The 12,013-nt window shown below is 39.5% G+C and overlaps 1 protein-coding gene across 2 annotated transcripts; it reads left to right on the forward strand.

Annotated features, from left to right (window-relative positions):
- The first annotated feature begins 7 nt into the window (after nucleotides 1–7).
- Nucleotides 8–9,703, forward strand: LOC139779664 (C2 domain-containing protein 5). Of its 2 annotated transcripts, none has more exons than XM_071718091.1 (15): nucleotides 8–170; nucleotides 585–979; nucleotides 1,069–1,209; nucleotides 1,430–1,646; nucleotides 1,803–1,928; nucleotides 4,603–4,757; nucleotides 4,983–5,132; nucleotides 5,307–5,475; nucleotides 5,635–6,433; nucleotides 6,519–6,839; nucleotides 6,989–7,187; nucleotides 7,381–7,559; nucleotides 7,730–7,855; nucleotides 7,941–8,087; nucleotides 8,165–9,703. In XM_071718091.1, exons 2-15 carry the CDS (start codon nucleotides 613–615, stop codon nucleotides 8,249–8,251), a joined length of 3,183 nt encoding a protein of 1,060 aa, XP_071574192.1. In that variant the 5' UTR covers nucleotides 8–170; nucleotides 585–612; the 3' UTR covers nucleotides 8,252–9,703. The 2 variants fall into 2 exon arrangements, with proteins under 2 accessions (XP_071574192.1, XP_071574191.1); XM_071718090.1 differs by having other exon boundaries at nucleotides 31–170; nucleotides 2,668–4,757.
- The last annotated feature ends 2,310 nt before the right edge of the window (nucleotides 9,704–12,013 follow it).

Genomic DNA, 12,013 nt, shown 5'->3' on the forward strand with positions numbered 1-12,013 from the left:
GATGGCGCTAGGATGCTCGAAAAAGCGGAGCGGTTTGCCGAGAGGGATCGACTGGATCGAGAGGTTAAATTGTCGAGCGAGAAAATTGGGAAGATGTAATTGCCCGTTGACAGAACGCTCGTTATTGAATCACTCGCAAAGTGTCATTGTCGAGCTAAATGCGGAACGTGGTGAGTGAACGTTGCTAGCGAAATTTGCGACGAATCTCCCTTAATATCGCCATGATATCACGTTTCATGACGTCTGAGTAACGTGTAGTTTGAGAGCCTTTTCTGTGAGCGTTTATTGAGCCTTATAAGGTGTCACATAAATCACGACAGAATTAGAAAAAACATAGAAGCTATCTGTTGAATAGGTATAGATGTACTCTTACAACTTACGGTTTGACGCACATCAACATAGTAGATGTACACTTGCAATATATATTTAATATAATGTGTTTAATAAAATTTTTATGGACATATAGATATATAATATATTTAATATTATGAACATATATCTGTAAATTATATTTATATTATCTCTGAATATTGTATATTTTTTTTGTATTAATATGTAAATGTGAATCTGTTCCCATGTGGAAGATTGCTTATTGAGCACCACAGCCGCACGATGCCTGGGAAAATAAAGGTGAAGATACTGGCGGGCCGCAACCTGCCGGTGATGGACCGATCCGGCGACACGACAGATGCTTACGTGGAATTAAAGTTCGGCAATATAACTTACAAGACGGACGTATGCCGAAAGTCCCTGAATCCGCAATGGAACTCGGAATGGTATAGATTTGAAGTTGACGACGCGGAGCTGCAGGACGAGCCGCTGCAAATCAGATTAATGGACCATGACACGTATTCCGCCAACGATGCGATAGGCAAAGTTTACGTAAATTTGAATCCACTGTTGTTGCCTGGTATGCTGCCTCCGGTGAAAAACATTTGGACCCTGGAGGCAGCTATGAATACCAGTGCTGGTTCGCAAGGTGATATACATATAATACGAAGGGTATTTATTATACATTTTGCATATTTTTCAAATGTGTTCTCTTTGCTTTGCGCAATTGCCCTGTAGGCTCAGTTATGACCGGATGGATACCTGTATTTGATACAATGCACGGCATACGTGGCGAAGTTAATATTATCATTAAGGTGGAGCTGTTCTCCGATTTTAATAAGTTCAGACAGTCGTCCTGTGGAGTACAATTTTTTTACTGTAAGCATGTTTAATTCTTGCGGATGTACCAGTTCCAAGAGAAAAATTAATACCATTACATGAAATATACATACTTTGTGTAACGTTTGTAATTATGGCCAATTTTATAATCTATTTTTGCTTATATGAGGATTACTAAATTTTAAAATTTAATGTTTACGTCAAGCTGACTAAAAGAAGTCTTTTGAGATCTGTAATAAGTAACCCATGTACATTTTAGCACCTAATATACCGTATGGATATCATGCGCAAATGATACATGGATTTGTCGAAGAACTTGTAGTCAGTGATGATCCAGAATACAAGTGGATCGATAAAATAAGAACACCTAGAGCATCGAACGAGGCACGGCAGACTCTGTTTTTTAAATTGAGCGGAGAAGTCCAAAGAAAGATTGGATTAAAAGCGCTGGATCTTGGCGGAAATGCTGTGATTGGGTAAATTTTGTTCTTTAGTATAAAATTTTCAATTATTTTTACTATTTCGCGACATTGCTCAAATAGAACTTAAATTAGGAATTGGATTAAGACGTTTCAGTATCTAAATATATGCTCGTTATTTCATTTCTTAATTCTTAATATATTTGGCATCAGGTATCTGCAAAACTTCGATCTCGAAGGCGAATCCGGTATAGTTGCCAGGGGTATAGGCACAGCAGTGACGCTCGTAAAATTGCACGATGTTCTCGGCTTTCCTTGCGACAGCGTCAATATCGAAGAGTAAGTATTTCCGTTACATATCCAATTATGGATTATCGAGCAGTCCAAATGTAATTGCACATTTGATCATAAATGACTGAACGGTAAATTATCGCGCAATTGCGTCTGGCATCGTACGAGCCAATTAAATAGGTGTCACCGCCAACTCACATAATCTACGATAAAGTTGGCGCCCGCGAATGAGCTATTTCGAGAATTTCGTACAAGGAAATATAGCCATTCCTATTTCACGGCTGAGGCACTCTCCTGTGGCTGAAAATAATTGTGATAGATAGATATGGACGGCCCGATTTTATTGGACAAATTAATCCAATCTGCGGAGAGTAATTAGATGACGATTATCGATTATCTTTTGTTTCGGTTCTTGTCATTTCGGTACCGTAGAATCATAGATAGATCGAGTCAAATTGCTTATCATCGTCAATAAAACGTTGACATCTGAATTGACACTCAATTAAGATATTTTACTTTATTTCATATCTATCGATTTGATTTAATCTTCTTCTATGTAATAGAAGCTTGTGTTTTCTTAAAACGCTCGGTTTTATGTTCCCTTTTTGAATTTCTATTACACTGTCTACTTCTCAGCAAATATTTTCTAAAATTTAAATCATCTTTCCTGATTGCTTAAATTAGATTGTCCGTTTCATAGTTGTTTTTAATTATATCGCACTTTTGTAGAAAGTTATATGAAGATTAATGGATACTTTTCTTCTTCTTCCCTACCCCCATTGCATAGGATCGCATTCGCGCTTTCCTCACGCACGTTAGCGCGAACGGAACGTTATACCGACGACAGCGCGCCGTTCATCCCCATTTCTATTCCCGCTTCGTACCCCATTCGCAAGAATTTCTCGTTTTACACGCGGTCTTCGTCATCTCTAACGCGCCTGGAACGTGCTGCAAAGGTGTCCGCGGCTCCTGGGCATGCCGGAGCGCGAAGGAAACGTGCCAAGCGCATTCCGTTTTTACGATCCAACACGTTGAGCATGCTGAATTTAAGGGTATCCGCATCCAGCAGCTCGGATCTCGCTCCGTCTCCAGAAATTAGCCGAAGTTTAATCGACGAAACGGTGAGATCTATACGTACCATGCTAACGCCGGAGGACGCGAAGAAGGAATCGTCGAGAGGTCTCTCCAAACAAATCAAACACCTGCGCAGTAAATTTCACTCGGTCGGCGAGGAGAGTCACTTTGCAGCGGAGTCCGATCGCGATTCTGATACTGATTCGGTCGCCATGAATCTTAAGAAGGAAAAGAATCTCAAAGAAACCAAGACCACCGGTACGATGATGGCCGCGTTACTGATCGGGTCTATACAAAATATGCCTCTGGAGAATACTGGGAATACTGATTCTATTTCGAATTTTCCCAGCGACGAACAACCCAGCGAGGAGGTAAAGAGAGAAACTCCTCATGAAAATGCGGACAGCAACGTCCAGGGCGAAGAGCAGAAACAGGACGTTGCATCCTCGATCGACGAAACGGAGATGTCCTCCTTCGATGACGATAACTCCACGGGCGACGAATCGTCGGAGGACACCACCAGTTACAATATCTTGGACGACTCGGGATACTCGATCGACAGAGACTCCGACAAAGCGGAGGACTCGTCGAGTTTCCAGGAGAGGATTCCCATCACGCACTCCAGCGCGGAGAGCTGCACGGATTCTACGTTGCAGTTGGAATCGGACGTACCGACGAATCGTTCGCCATCGAACTCGAATTTAGCGAGCATGGACGACATCGGGCCACGAAATAATGCAATTCCCATAATCACCGTGGACACTCGAGAGAGCACAGACTCGGACACAACGATCGACACGTCCGGATTGTCGATTAGCGAAAGTCAGTCCGATATCACGAATTTCTTTGTTCCAGAATCAACTCATTCATCTGATAAACGAGAGATTGACAAAGACGTGAAACAGGCGTCCGACATTTCCGGGAACGAACGTCAAACGCTAAGCTTGGAGGAAGGTAAGCGGCGCAGCAGTGCTACGTCCGGGTCGTCGATTCCCGAAGTGCATCCCGCTGAAGGATCGGGAGATCGCACGAACGCGGACAAGGAGAGAAACGATTCGTCGACCGATTTACCGCATGTGACGACACAGCTCAGCCTGTCGAACGAAGAAGCTCGCGCGGTGGCGACCATCGAAAGACGGAGACATATGCGCGACCTGATCAAACTGATCGACACGAAGATGATGGTGTCTACGCGCGCGACGCGTCACAGCAAGAGAATCGTATCGCTGAGGAGGAAGCGCTCCCAGAGGAAGACCTCCCACAAGGGCCCGAGAAAGTCGGGGAATTCGTTTGACAAGTTTCCTTCCTGCGGCACGTCCACGAGGAGACGCGCGTCGCACAAGCGTCGCGAGAAAGACGCTCTTCTTCGCGTTCCTCGCGTCCGCTCGATTCCCGAGCGCCTTTCCTCAGGTCAGCATCCGATCCTTCATGCCACCTCTCGATCCTGCGACTCCTCTCTCGTCAATTTAACCGATCGCACGCGCGTATCCCCGTCTCCGAAGAGCGATCGCGGCAAACCCGACGCGGTATCTGTCAGTAGCGTCTGTAATCTAGGGGAAACATCATGTCACATTGATTGCGCTATGCCCACTAACAATGCTAATATGACTTACAACTCGCGTGTGTCCCGTCCTTCTCCCGATCTTAGGCAGCAAGACGAGGCGTCGACCAGTCCGTCCTGTCCGCTTCCGACCGTTCCCACGGTGGCCGCGAAAATGTCCCAGTCGCCGGCGACCAGAACGCTCGCCAACGTGCCGCTTCACCGAAGGTCGAGCGATTCCGATCTGAGCGTTACTCCTAAAGGTGAGTTATTCCATCATACAAAGAATGAGACAAATTCACGCGGAAATTATCCTACGATTATTGTGGTCTGCACATAAAATTATATCGTCATCTCGTTCGTTTTGTTCTTCCCAGAACAGTCGAATCATATAAAATTACATACGTATTGCTGATGTTTAGGATTTAGTTGTAACGAATTAATTAAAAAGGAAGAAGAAAGGGTAAGAAGATTACATTGTGTCTCAGGTAACTCTCTTGGCAGTGACAGATCGATAGCAGGACCTCTAAGGACACCGACCGCGGTGGTCAGACCTATGAATCAAGACACGTTGGAGATGTTAGAGTACCCATTCATCACTATGCAACATTATCCACCGGGCTTTATATTACATATAGGTAATTAATTTAGTTTACTATTTTTGTCTTCAAGATCGTACCTTCAACGTGAGGCATATCCAGTCCTTTTTAAAGACAAATAAATCCAGTCGATTTACTTAAAACAAAATGCAAAAGCTCATGTAAGTAAGTCAAACGCAACAACAAACTGATTTATGTGTACGATGGGGACAGGTGGTTTGGTGAGCTCGAAGTCGGTGAAATTACTCGAGAGGATAAGTAACTTGGAGGAGCCGGAGGGCCGTGATTCGTGGTGGACCGAAATTAGAATGGAAGTTAGATCTCACGCGAGAGCGTTAGGTTGCAACGTTGTTATAGGCTATAAGGAAGAAACTAGTATATGGTAAGAGTTTCATATTTGCTATGCAGCATTTATTGTATCGGTGCTACCACAAGGCATTAGCTTTTTAAAATTTAATACCCTTGCAATAAGTTTTTAATTTCTCTTGTTATCCTATCGTATCGATGTATCAACAATGTGCATGCAATTATTTCTCCACAGTGACGATGTGTGCGTGCTGAGTGCTTCCGGTACCGCGGCAGTCATAAATTTTCATAATTCCGGTCAAGATCCGGACAATGTCGTTCTGAATAAACTTCAGCAAAGCGTGCCCGCGGATTCGGAAAAGGGCCAGCAAAAATCCGTAGCGATGAAGGCGGAGAGGATCGACAGCGACACATCTGTTGCCACTCACTCGGAACGACAAAATGGGAAGATGTGCAAGCATTCTTCCGAGAGTAACGATCACGAGGGCTCCTGCGGCCAGTCGTCTCAGTTGCGATGTAACCTGTGCCATCTCCCTTATAGCGAGGGTAGCGTGCCATTTAGAGTCAACGTGTCAAAGTGTGCCATATGCAAGCGTGCCAAAGTCCCAGATGTGATGTTCACTACTATAGAAGTGCCCGCGAATATACCGACGACCGGAAGAGGTTGCTTCATTCAAGCGACCGTGTGCAAGAGCAAGAAAGACTTGCGGGGCGAGTTGAACGCGAAAGAGATATCCGATTGCTTGCCGTTCTTGGAATATGAACTGCACAGTTTATTGCTGAATAAGCTCAAGATCAAAGGCATGAACGCGGTCTTCGGCCTCAGGTTGCAGGTTTCTGTGGGAGAACGATTAATCATCGGCATGGCGGTAGGCACCGCGGTTTATTTAACAGCTCTACCGCCGCCTACCATCCCGCAAATAGCGTCAGGCAATTCATGGCACGAGGGGCAATTGGGGGAAATGCAAAAGTCTATCGTAGAAACGGTGAAGAGGAATAGAGAGTTTTACCGTCTGAAACCTATCGGAGTCAACGTATGTTAACGGGACTTAGCACCGTATTCATTTCAGAGAATATCGTTCTAAGGTTTGATCGTTAATTATCGTGACGCGATTGTAGGAAGTCGAAAATGGACGCATTCCGAGTACTTCCGATACAGACGAGTCAGACGAGGATCTGCCGGAACTCGATCTTGGATTGGGTACTCGCGACGCGTGTGTCTTGGAAGTGGACGACATCGAGGATATGGATCGGATAGCATCGTTAATGGACAACAGACCACCCGACGATTTCCACGTTGTTAATACGCAGACGATACCTGGCCTCGAGGATTTAGAAATCGTTAGAAATTTACAAATGTTCACGCAAATCTCAAGGGCTAAAATTCCTATGGGACAATTCGCGTCGATGCCATCAAAATATTTTGCCAGATTACTTCAGGTACGATTTTTCATCCCTAAAATGTTTCGTAGAAAACGTTTTTACTTTGCAGCACGCTTATGCACGCTATCGTTTACTTGTGATTGAAAATATGCTTTGCGAAAAGAAAATACTTCTATTTTATTAAAGTATTTTTCGCTTTATTTTAGTCCTTGTATTTCAAATTAAGAAGGATGGTTCCCTGCGCGCTGTGCGATATGCAGTTTAAAATAGCATTACCCGAACAAGACGAGATACAACTAACTGTCGTTGGTATGGCACTTGGTTTAGGAGAACCTTTGAACACGAATAAATATAAAAGGAAAATCGTGTGTCGTTCCTTGAGCAAGGATCAAGTAAGAAAATCAGGTACTTTTTGCAATTCTGTTTACAAGTTTTATTTACCTTTTTATCGAAAATTATATGTATATGTATATTATCGGATTTTATATTACAATTCACGATTATACATATGTAGTTACTACATTTTTGTTAGCTGAACGTCTAGTGCCATCCATATCTTGTAAAACAAAGGCATTAATTCTTTTATTTCCTCTGTCAGATGATAGTGATATGATATTCAGCCTAGACGAGGATCATCTCGAGAACAATGTTACATCCGATAATGCAACACGCACTTGTATAGGAAATCCCGCCACTTTAAGTGGTACCCCTATACAAAAGCAAAGACCACGCTCACCTTTGCGTTTAAAATCATTCACTACTCATAGACGGAAACATGTAAGAATCTTTTCTAAAAAGAAAAAAATATATATATAATATATAATTTAATATTTGCACTTGTTATCGTTTCCTGATATTTTCAAGTTTTTAACACGTATATTTTTAAATTTATAATGCTAAGCGTTAAAAAAAGCAAGAATTCTTCTTTATATTTTAATTTATTACAGGTGCCTTTAAAAGGAAGATACGGGGTAGATATAACGCCTTTATCTTATCTACCAGGTGGAAGGATAGAGAGATATCAAGGCAACCTAAATTTCTTTTTTATTCGCGAAAGTACATCGATACGGGAGGTAAGTGAGTTCATAATGACGATTATTCTCAACGGACTGTTAGAAATTCAACTATTAAAATCCTGATGATGATGATGTGTTACAGAATGGTGGATTGAGTGGTTTCACCCACAGTTTCGTAATGGAAGTTTTGGCAATTGTTCGCGCGCACATTACGGCATTAGGCGGTAACGCTATGGTAGCGTTCTTTATGACGCAGTGTGTGCTTCTTCACAGCCCTCACAAAAATCAAGTTAGTAAAAAACATTATTTTACCTGCATACACATTCCCACGCTTGTTGCATATTTCATAAAAAAATATGTTTCCAGGGTCAATGTCTCATTAATGTGGGTGGCGATGTCGTAACAGTATCTTATTATGCGGATGAGAAGCACAGTGCTGTTTCAAATTGCTGACCCCAACCTCCACATTCGGCACCGCCATGAACGACTATTTAATAATGGCAATTAATGCTGTTAAAAAATATATATATGTATATATATTTACCAGTATCAATGCCGTTATAGATAGGATCGTGTATAGCGGTTCTATGAGACTTTCATTGCATTGTGCAATACCTAATCTCAAGTATCTCTTCGTAGCAATCGATATTGTTATTTATTAATTTATTTTACAAAGATAAAGATTCGATACTTAATTTAAAATATTATTTTCTTTATGAATTAATACACTAGAACGTAATAAAACGCGACAAAGGTATATCAGTCTATTGTTATAGATTTAAAATATCTTGTATATTTATTATCTACTGTGTGACTAAATATTTAAATGGTTTGATATTTATGAGTTATAGTGACTATATATATATATAATTGTGTTTAGTCACTATAACTTTATATACATATATATATCTTATAGAGGGATATCTTGCTCTATGAAATAGCCCTACTATGCGTATAGTGATGTTACCACCAATTCTCCGTTGTATAATAATTTCAATTTTTTATAAAAATTTAATAAATACTCAATTATACTCCGTTATTGATAGTACAATCGGAAAGACAATGGTTCTACACATAAAAAGCTTAAACTAATTTTAACTATGTAGAATCAACAGAAATATATAAATTTATTTCTCTCTGCCGATTGAGCTACAAATGACAGACTACTTAAATAGGATATTAATACATAAATAAAATATTAATCTGTAGAATGTACATTTCTCTTTCGAAAGTTTCTCTAAAAACATTAAAAAATATATATAATTAAATCTAACTATTTAAAGAATGATGTGTATAGAATTATGTTAAAGGCTGCAGGATATTAAACAAAGCAATTTATCTTTTTCGGAAATTAATATTATTTCCGAAATAAGTTTTTGTAACTAGGTGCCTTTAAAACTGTAAGAATATATAGGATATATTCTGCATGACACAGGATATAGCTAATAGACTTAGCGTATTCGCGGTTCTCATTTGGATTTTTCGAAGTTTATTAAATTAATAAAAAGGCAAGATTGTTGTCTAAGAATTAAATATGAAACATCCTTAGATCACCTATGCTTTTGTTTGTGTTGATACTTGAAAAAAGTATTAATAGGAAAGGTGAACGGTTTATAAGAAATTATTTAAAGACGAATATTATTAAGTTTGATAGCAAACAGAGTGACCAATAATAAAAGGATAACGCTTATCCGGCGTTTTCAATTTTTTCAATTATTGGTCACACTTAATCCTGTAAAAACATGTATTGCTAATAACCATTTTTCCAGCGTAATTTACGGAAAAATGATAATTAGAGAATAATAATTATGAAAAAATTGCTTGAACGTGTATTCAAGATTAAATGACGATATCGTATTTTCAGAAATAATTCAGATATAATAAAAATTGAGATCAAATATGAAAGTCCAAAATCTTCTGCACTGTATTGGCTAAAACGTAATCAAACATCCGATGGTACACATCCCCTCTTAATAACTATAACAGCGAGGTGAATTATAAAAGAATAATTTAGTTCTCCTGTATTAACGTGTATTGTACAAATCAATATTTTCAGCTCACATTTGCTAGAGCTATATTTCCCTATCAAGATACACCATCAGTACTGGTCTACAACCTTGCTTTAAAGGGTATTTAAGCTTTAAGCCGTAAGAAATTGACCAATCACAATCGAGTATTCTCCTCACATTCCATTGTGATTGGTCAATTTCTTACGGCTTAGAGCTTAAATATCCTTTAAAGCAAGGTTGTAAACCAGCACTCAAATAGAATCACTTTCGATTCGGATGTAAGAATTTAAACACAGTATGCATTTCGTATTTATTTGTAAGCACAGTAATGTCTGATTGATTGACATTGATATTATTAATAAAAGTAATAAGACGTCAAAGTGAAAAGTATAACATATGTTAGAGAGATAAATGTGAGCATATAAAATTGCAATTATAATTTCATACTTTTTATATTTACTGGTTTAACTATTTACAGAATGGTTTTCCTGTTCAATTTTTATTGATGTTTACTTTACATTTTTTAGATTTCTGTGCCAAAATGGCTGAACGTTTTGATGACTGGGTTTAAAAGAAAGATTGCTGATAATGCCCATATCGATAATTACATATTTTCTCACGGATCAAAGATACCACCGTTTACAGTACATATTATAGTTATAGGTTCATTAAAAAAAGTACACATAAGTCAAGAAGGCAATGTACATAGATCTTTGGGCTGAAAAGAAATATCTTAAGCTACTCTGCTTAAGATATTTCTTTTCAGCCCAAACATCTATGTATACATTGCCTTCTTGACTGATGTGTACTTTTTTTAATAAAGTAGAAAAACTCTTAATAAAATTGTGGATGTACTGCGGCAAAATCAAACAATATAACGATCAATTCTCATCCAATACTACCCTTCTCCTCTCACTTAACCCTTTGGACCAACGGGTTAACGTACGTCTCTTTCCGAAAGACGGAGCCCAGTTTGCTTTGCACAAGAGGCCTATCTTGCACGGAAGGCGCAGCTTTCGGAAAAAACTTTCCAATGGCTCTAGTGGACTCGAACCTGGTTCCTCAGATTACGAGTCTGGCGCTCTACCACTAGACCACACTGCCGCCCAAATTATTTACTATTATTTCAGTTATTTCTTTATTGCGACATGTTAGAAGATTTATATAATTTTATTTAAAAAACACATCTAATAAAAGTTTATAGAATTTATTTCCGTTTTCAAATTTATCTTCTCGAACAATACAACTTTTTAAATATATTTCTTAATACATATTTAAGCTATTAAAAATTATTTTACATTGCTCTACCTACTAAATTGGTATATGTACCTATATATATATACACACACACAACATAGTACTATGCGTGTAGCGATATGTCATCATTAAATTTTTCTGTTGCGTAATACCTATAATTCTTGTAATCTATATATACATATAAAAACAAATGTCTTGACTGACTGACTGACTTATCAACGCTCTCAGCCCAAACCCCTAAATCTAGAAACTTATGAAATTGGGGGCGCATATTCCTTCCTTCGTAAGCATCCACTAAGTAGGGAGTTTTAGAAATTCAATCCTTAACGGGGTGAAACACGAGGTAAAATATGTTTTCACGGATTTCTCAATATCTCTTAGGCCCGATGAGATATCGACTTGGTTTCTTTATTTAAAGTAGTTACATACCGTAGCGAGACACGGGTTTCAAGCTATATCAATAAATATCTATACAATTTATATTGTCCGTCGACCGTACTCGCGATAAAGACTACTTTGGATGCAGGACGGTCGACGGGTAGGGCGATGGGAGGGAAAACAAATATTGCCGCGTGGGTAATTGCTGAGACGACGACGGTGGGACATCAATCTCTGGAGTCCGACCGCGCCGTTGCTTAGCTGGCTCTTAAATTCGAATGTTCTTTCGGCTACAGTGCTGTATGTATACATGCGTACGGCGGTTCCTCTCTTATTTATTTGATGATGGATATTCGCACCGAATTGGAACGCAGCATCACATTCTGTCTCCACGCTTCTTTTCACTCTTAATATATTTTATCTCTGTCCTTGGCCCGTACACCGAACGTCCTTTTCACGAATTCCTCGGCCAATACGCGTCTAGCTCACTTCAGTTTACACCGTGTAAGTTTGCTCTCGTAAACTTGAATTTCCGCGTGAGGGAAATATATCTTTGAGCTCAGCGAAAGGG

Source organism: Temnothorax nylanderi, unplaced genomic scaffold, assembly GCF_030848795.1.
Source record: "Temnothorax nylanderi isolate EJ_2023f unplaced genomic scaffold, tnyl_v1.0 TNYL_tig0237_pilon, whole genome shotgun sequence".
NCBI lineage: Eukaryota > Metazoa > Arthropoda > Insecta > Hymenoptera > Formicidae > Temnothorax > Temnothorax nylanderi.

Coding starts and splice junctions, on each gene's coding strand:
- LOC139779664 (XM_071718090.1), top strand. CDS start 613: ATGCCTGGGAAAATAAAGGTGAAGATACTGGCGGGCCGCAACCTGCCG. Junction 6,840..6,988: donor ATTTTGCCAGATTACTTCAG/GTACGATTTTTC, acceptor GCTTTATTTTAG/TCCTTGTATTTCAAATTAAG. Junction 7,188..7,380: donor GGATCAAGTAAGAAAATCAG/GTACTTTTTGCA, acceptor TTCCTCTGTCAG/ATGATAGTGATATGATATTC.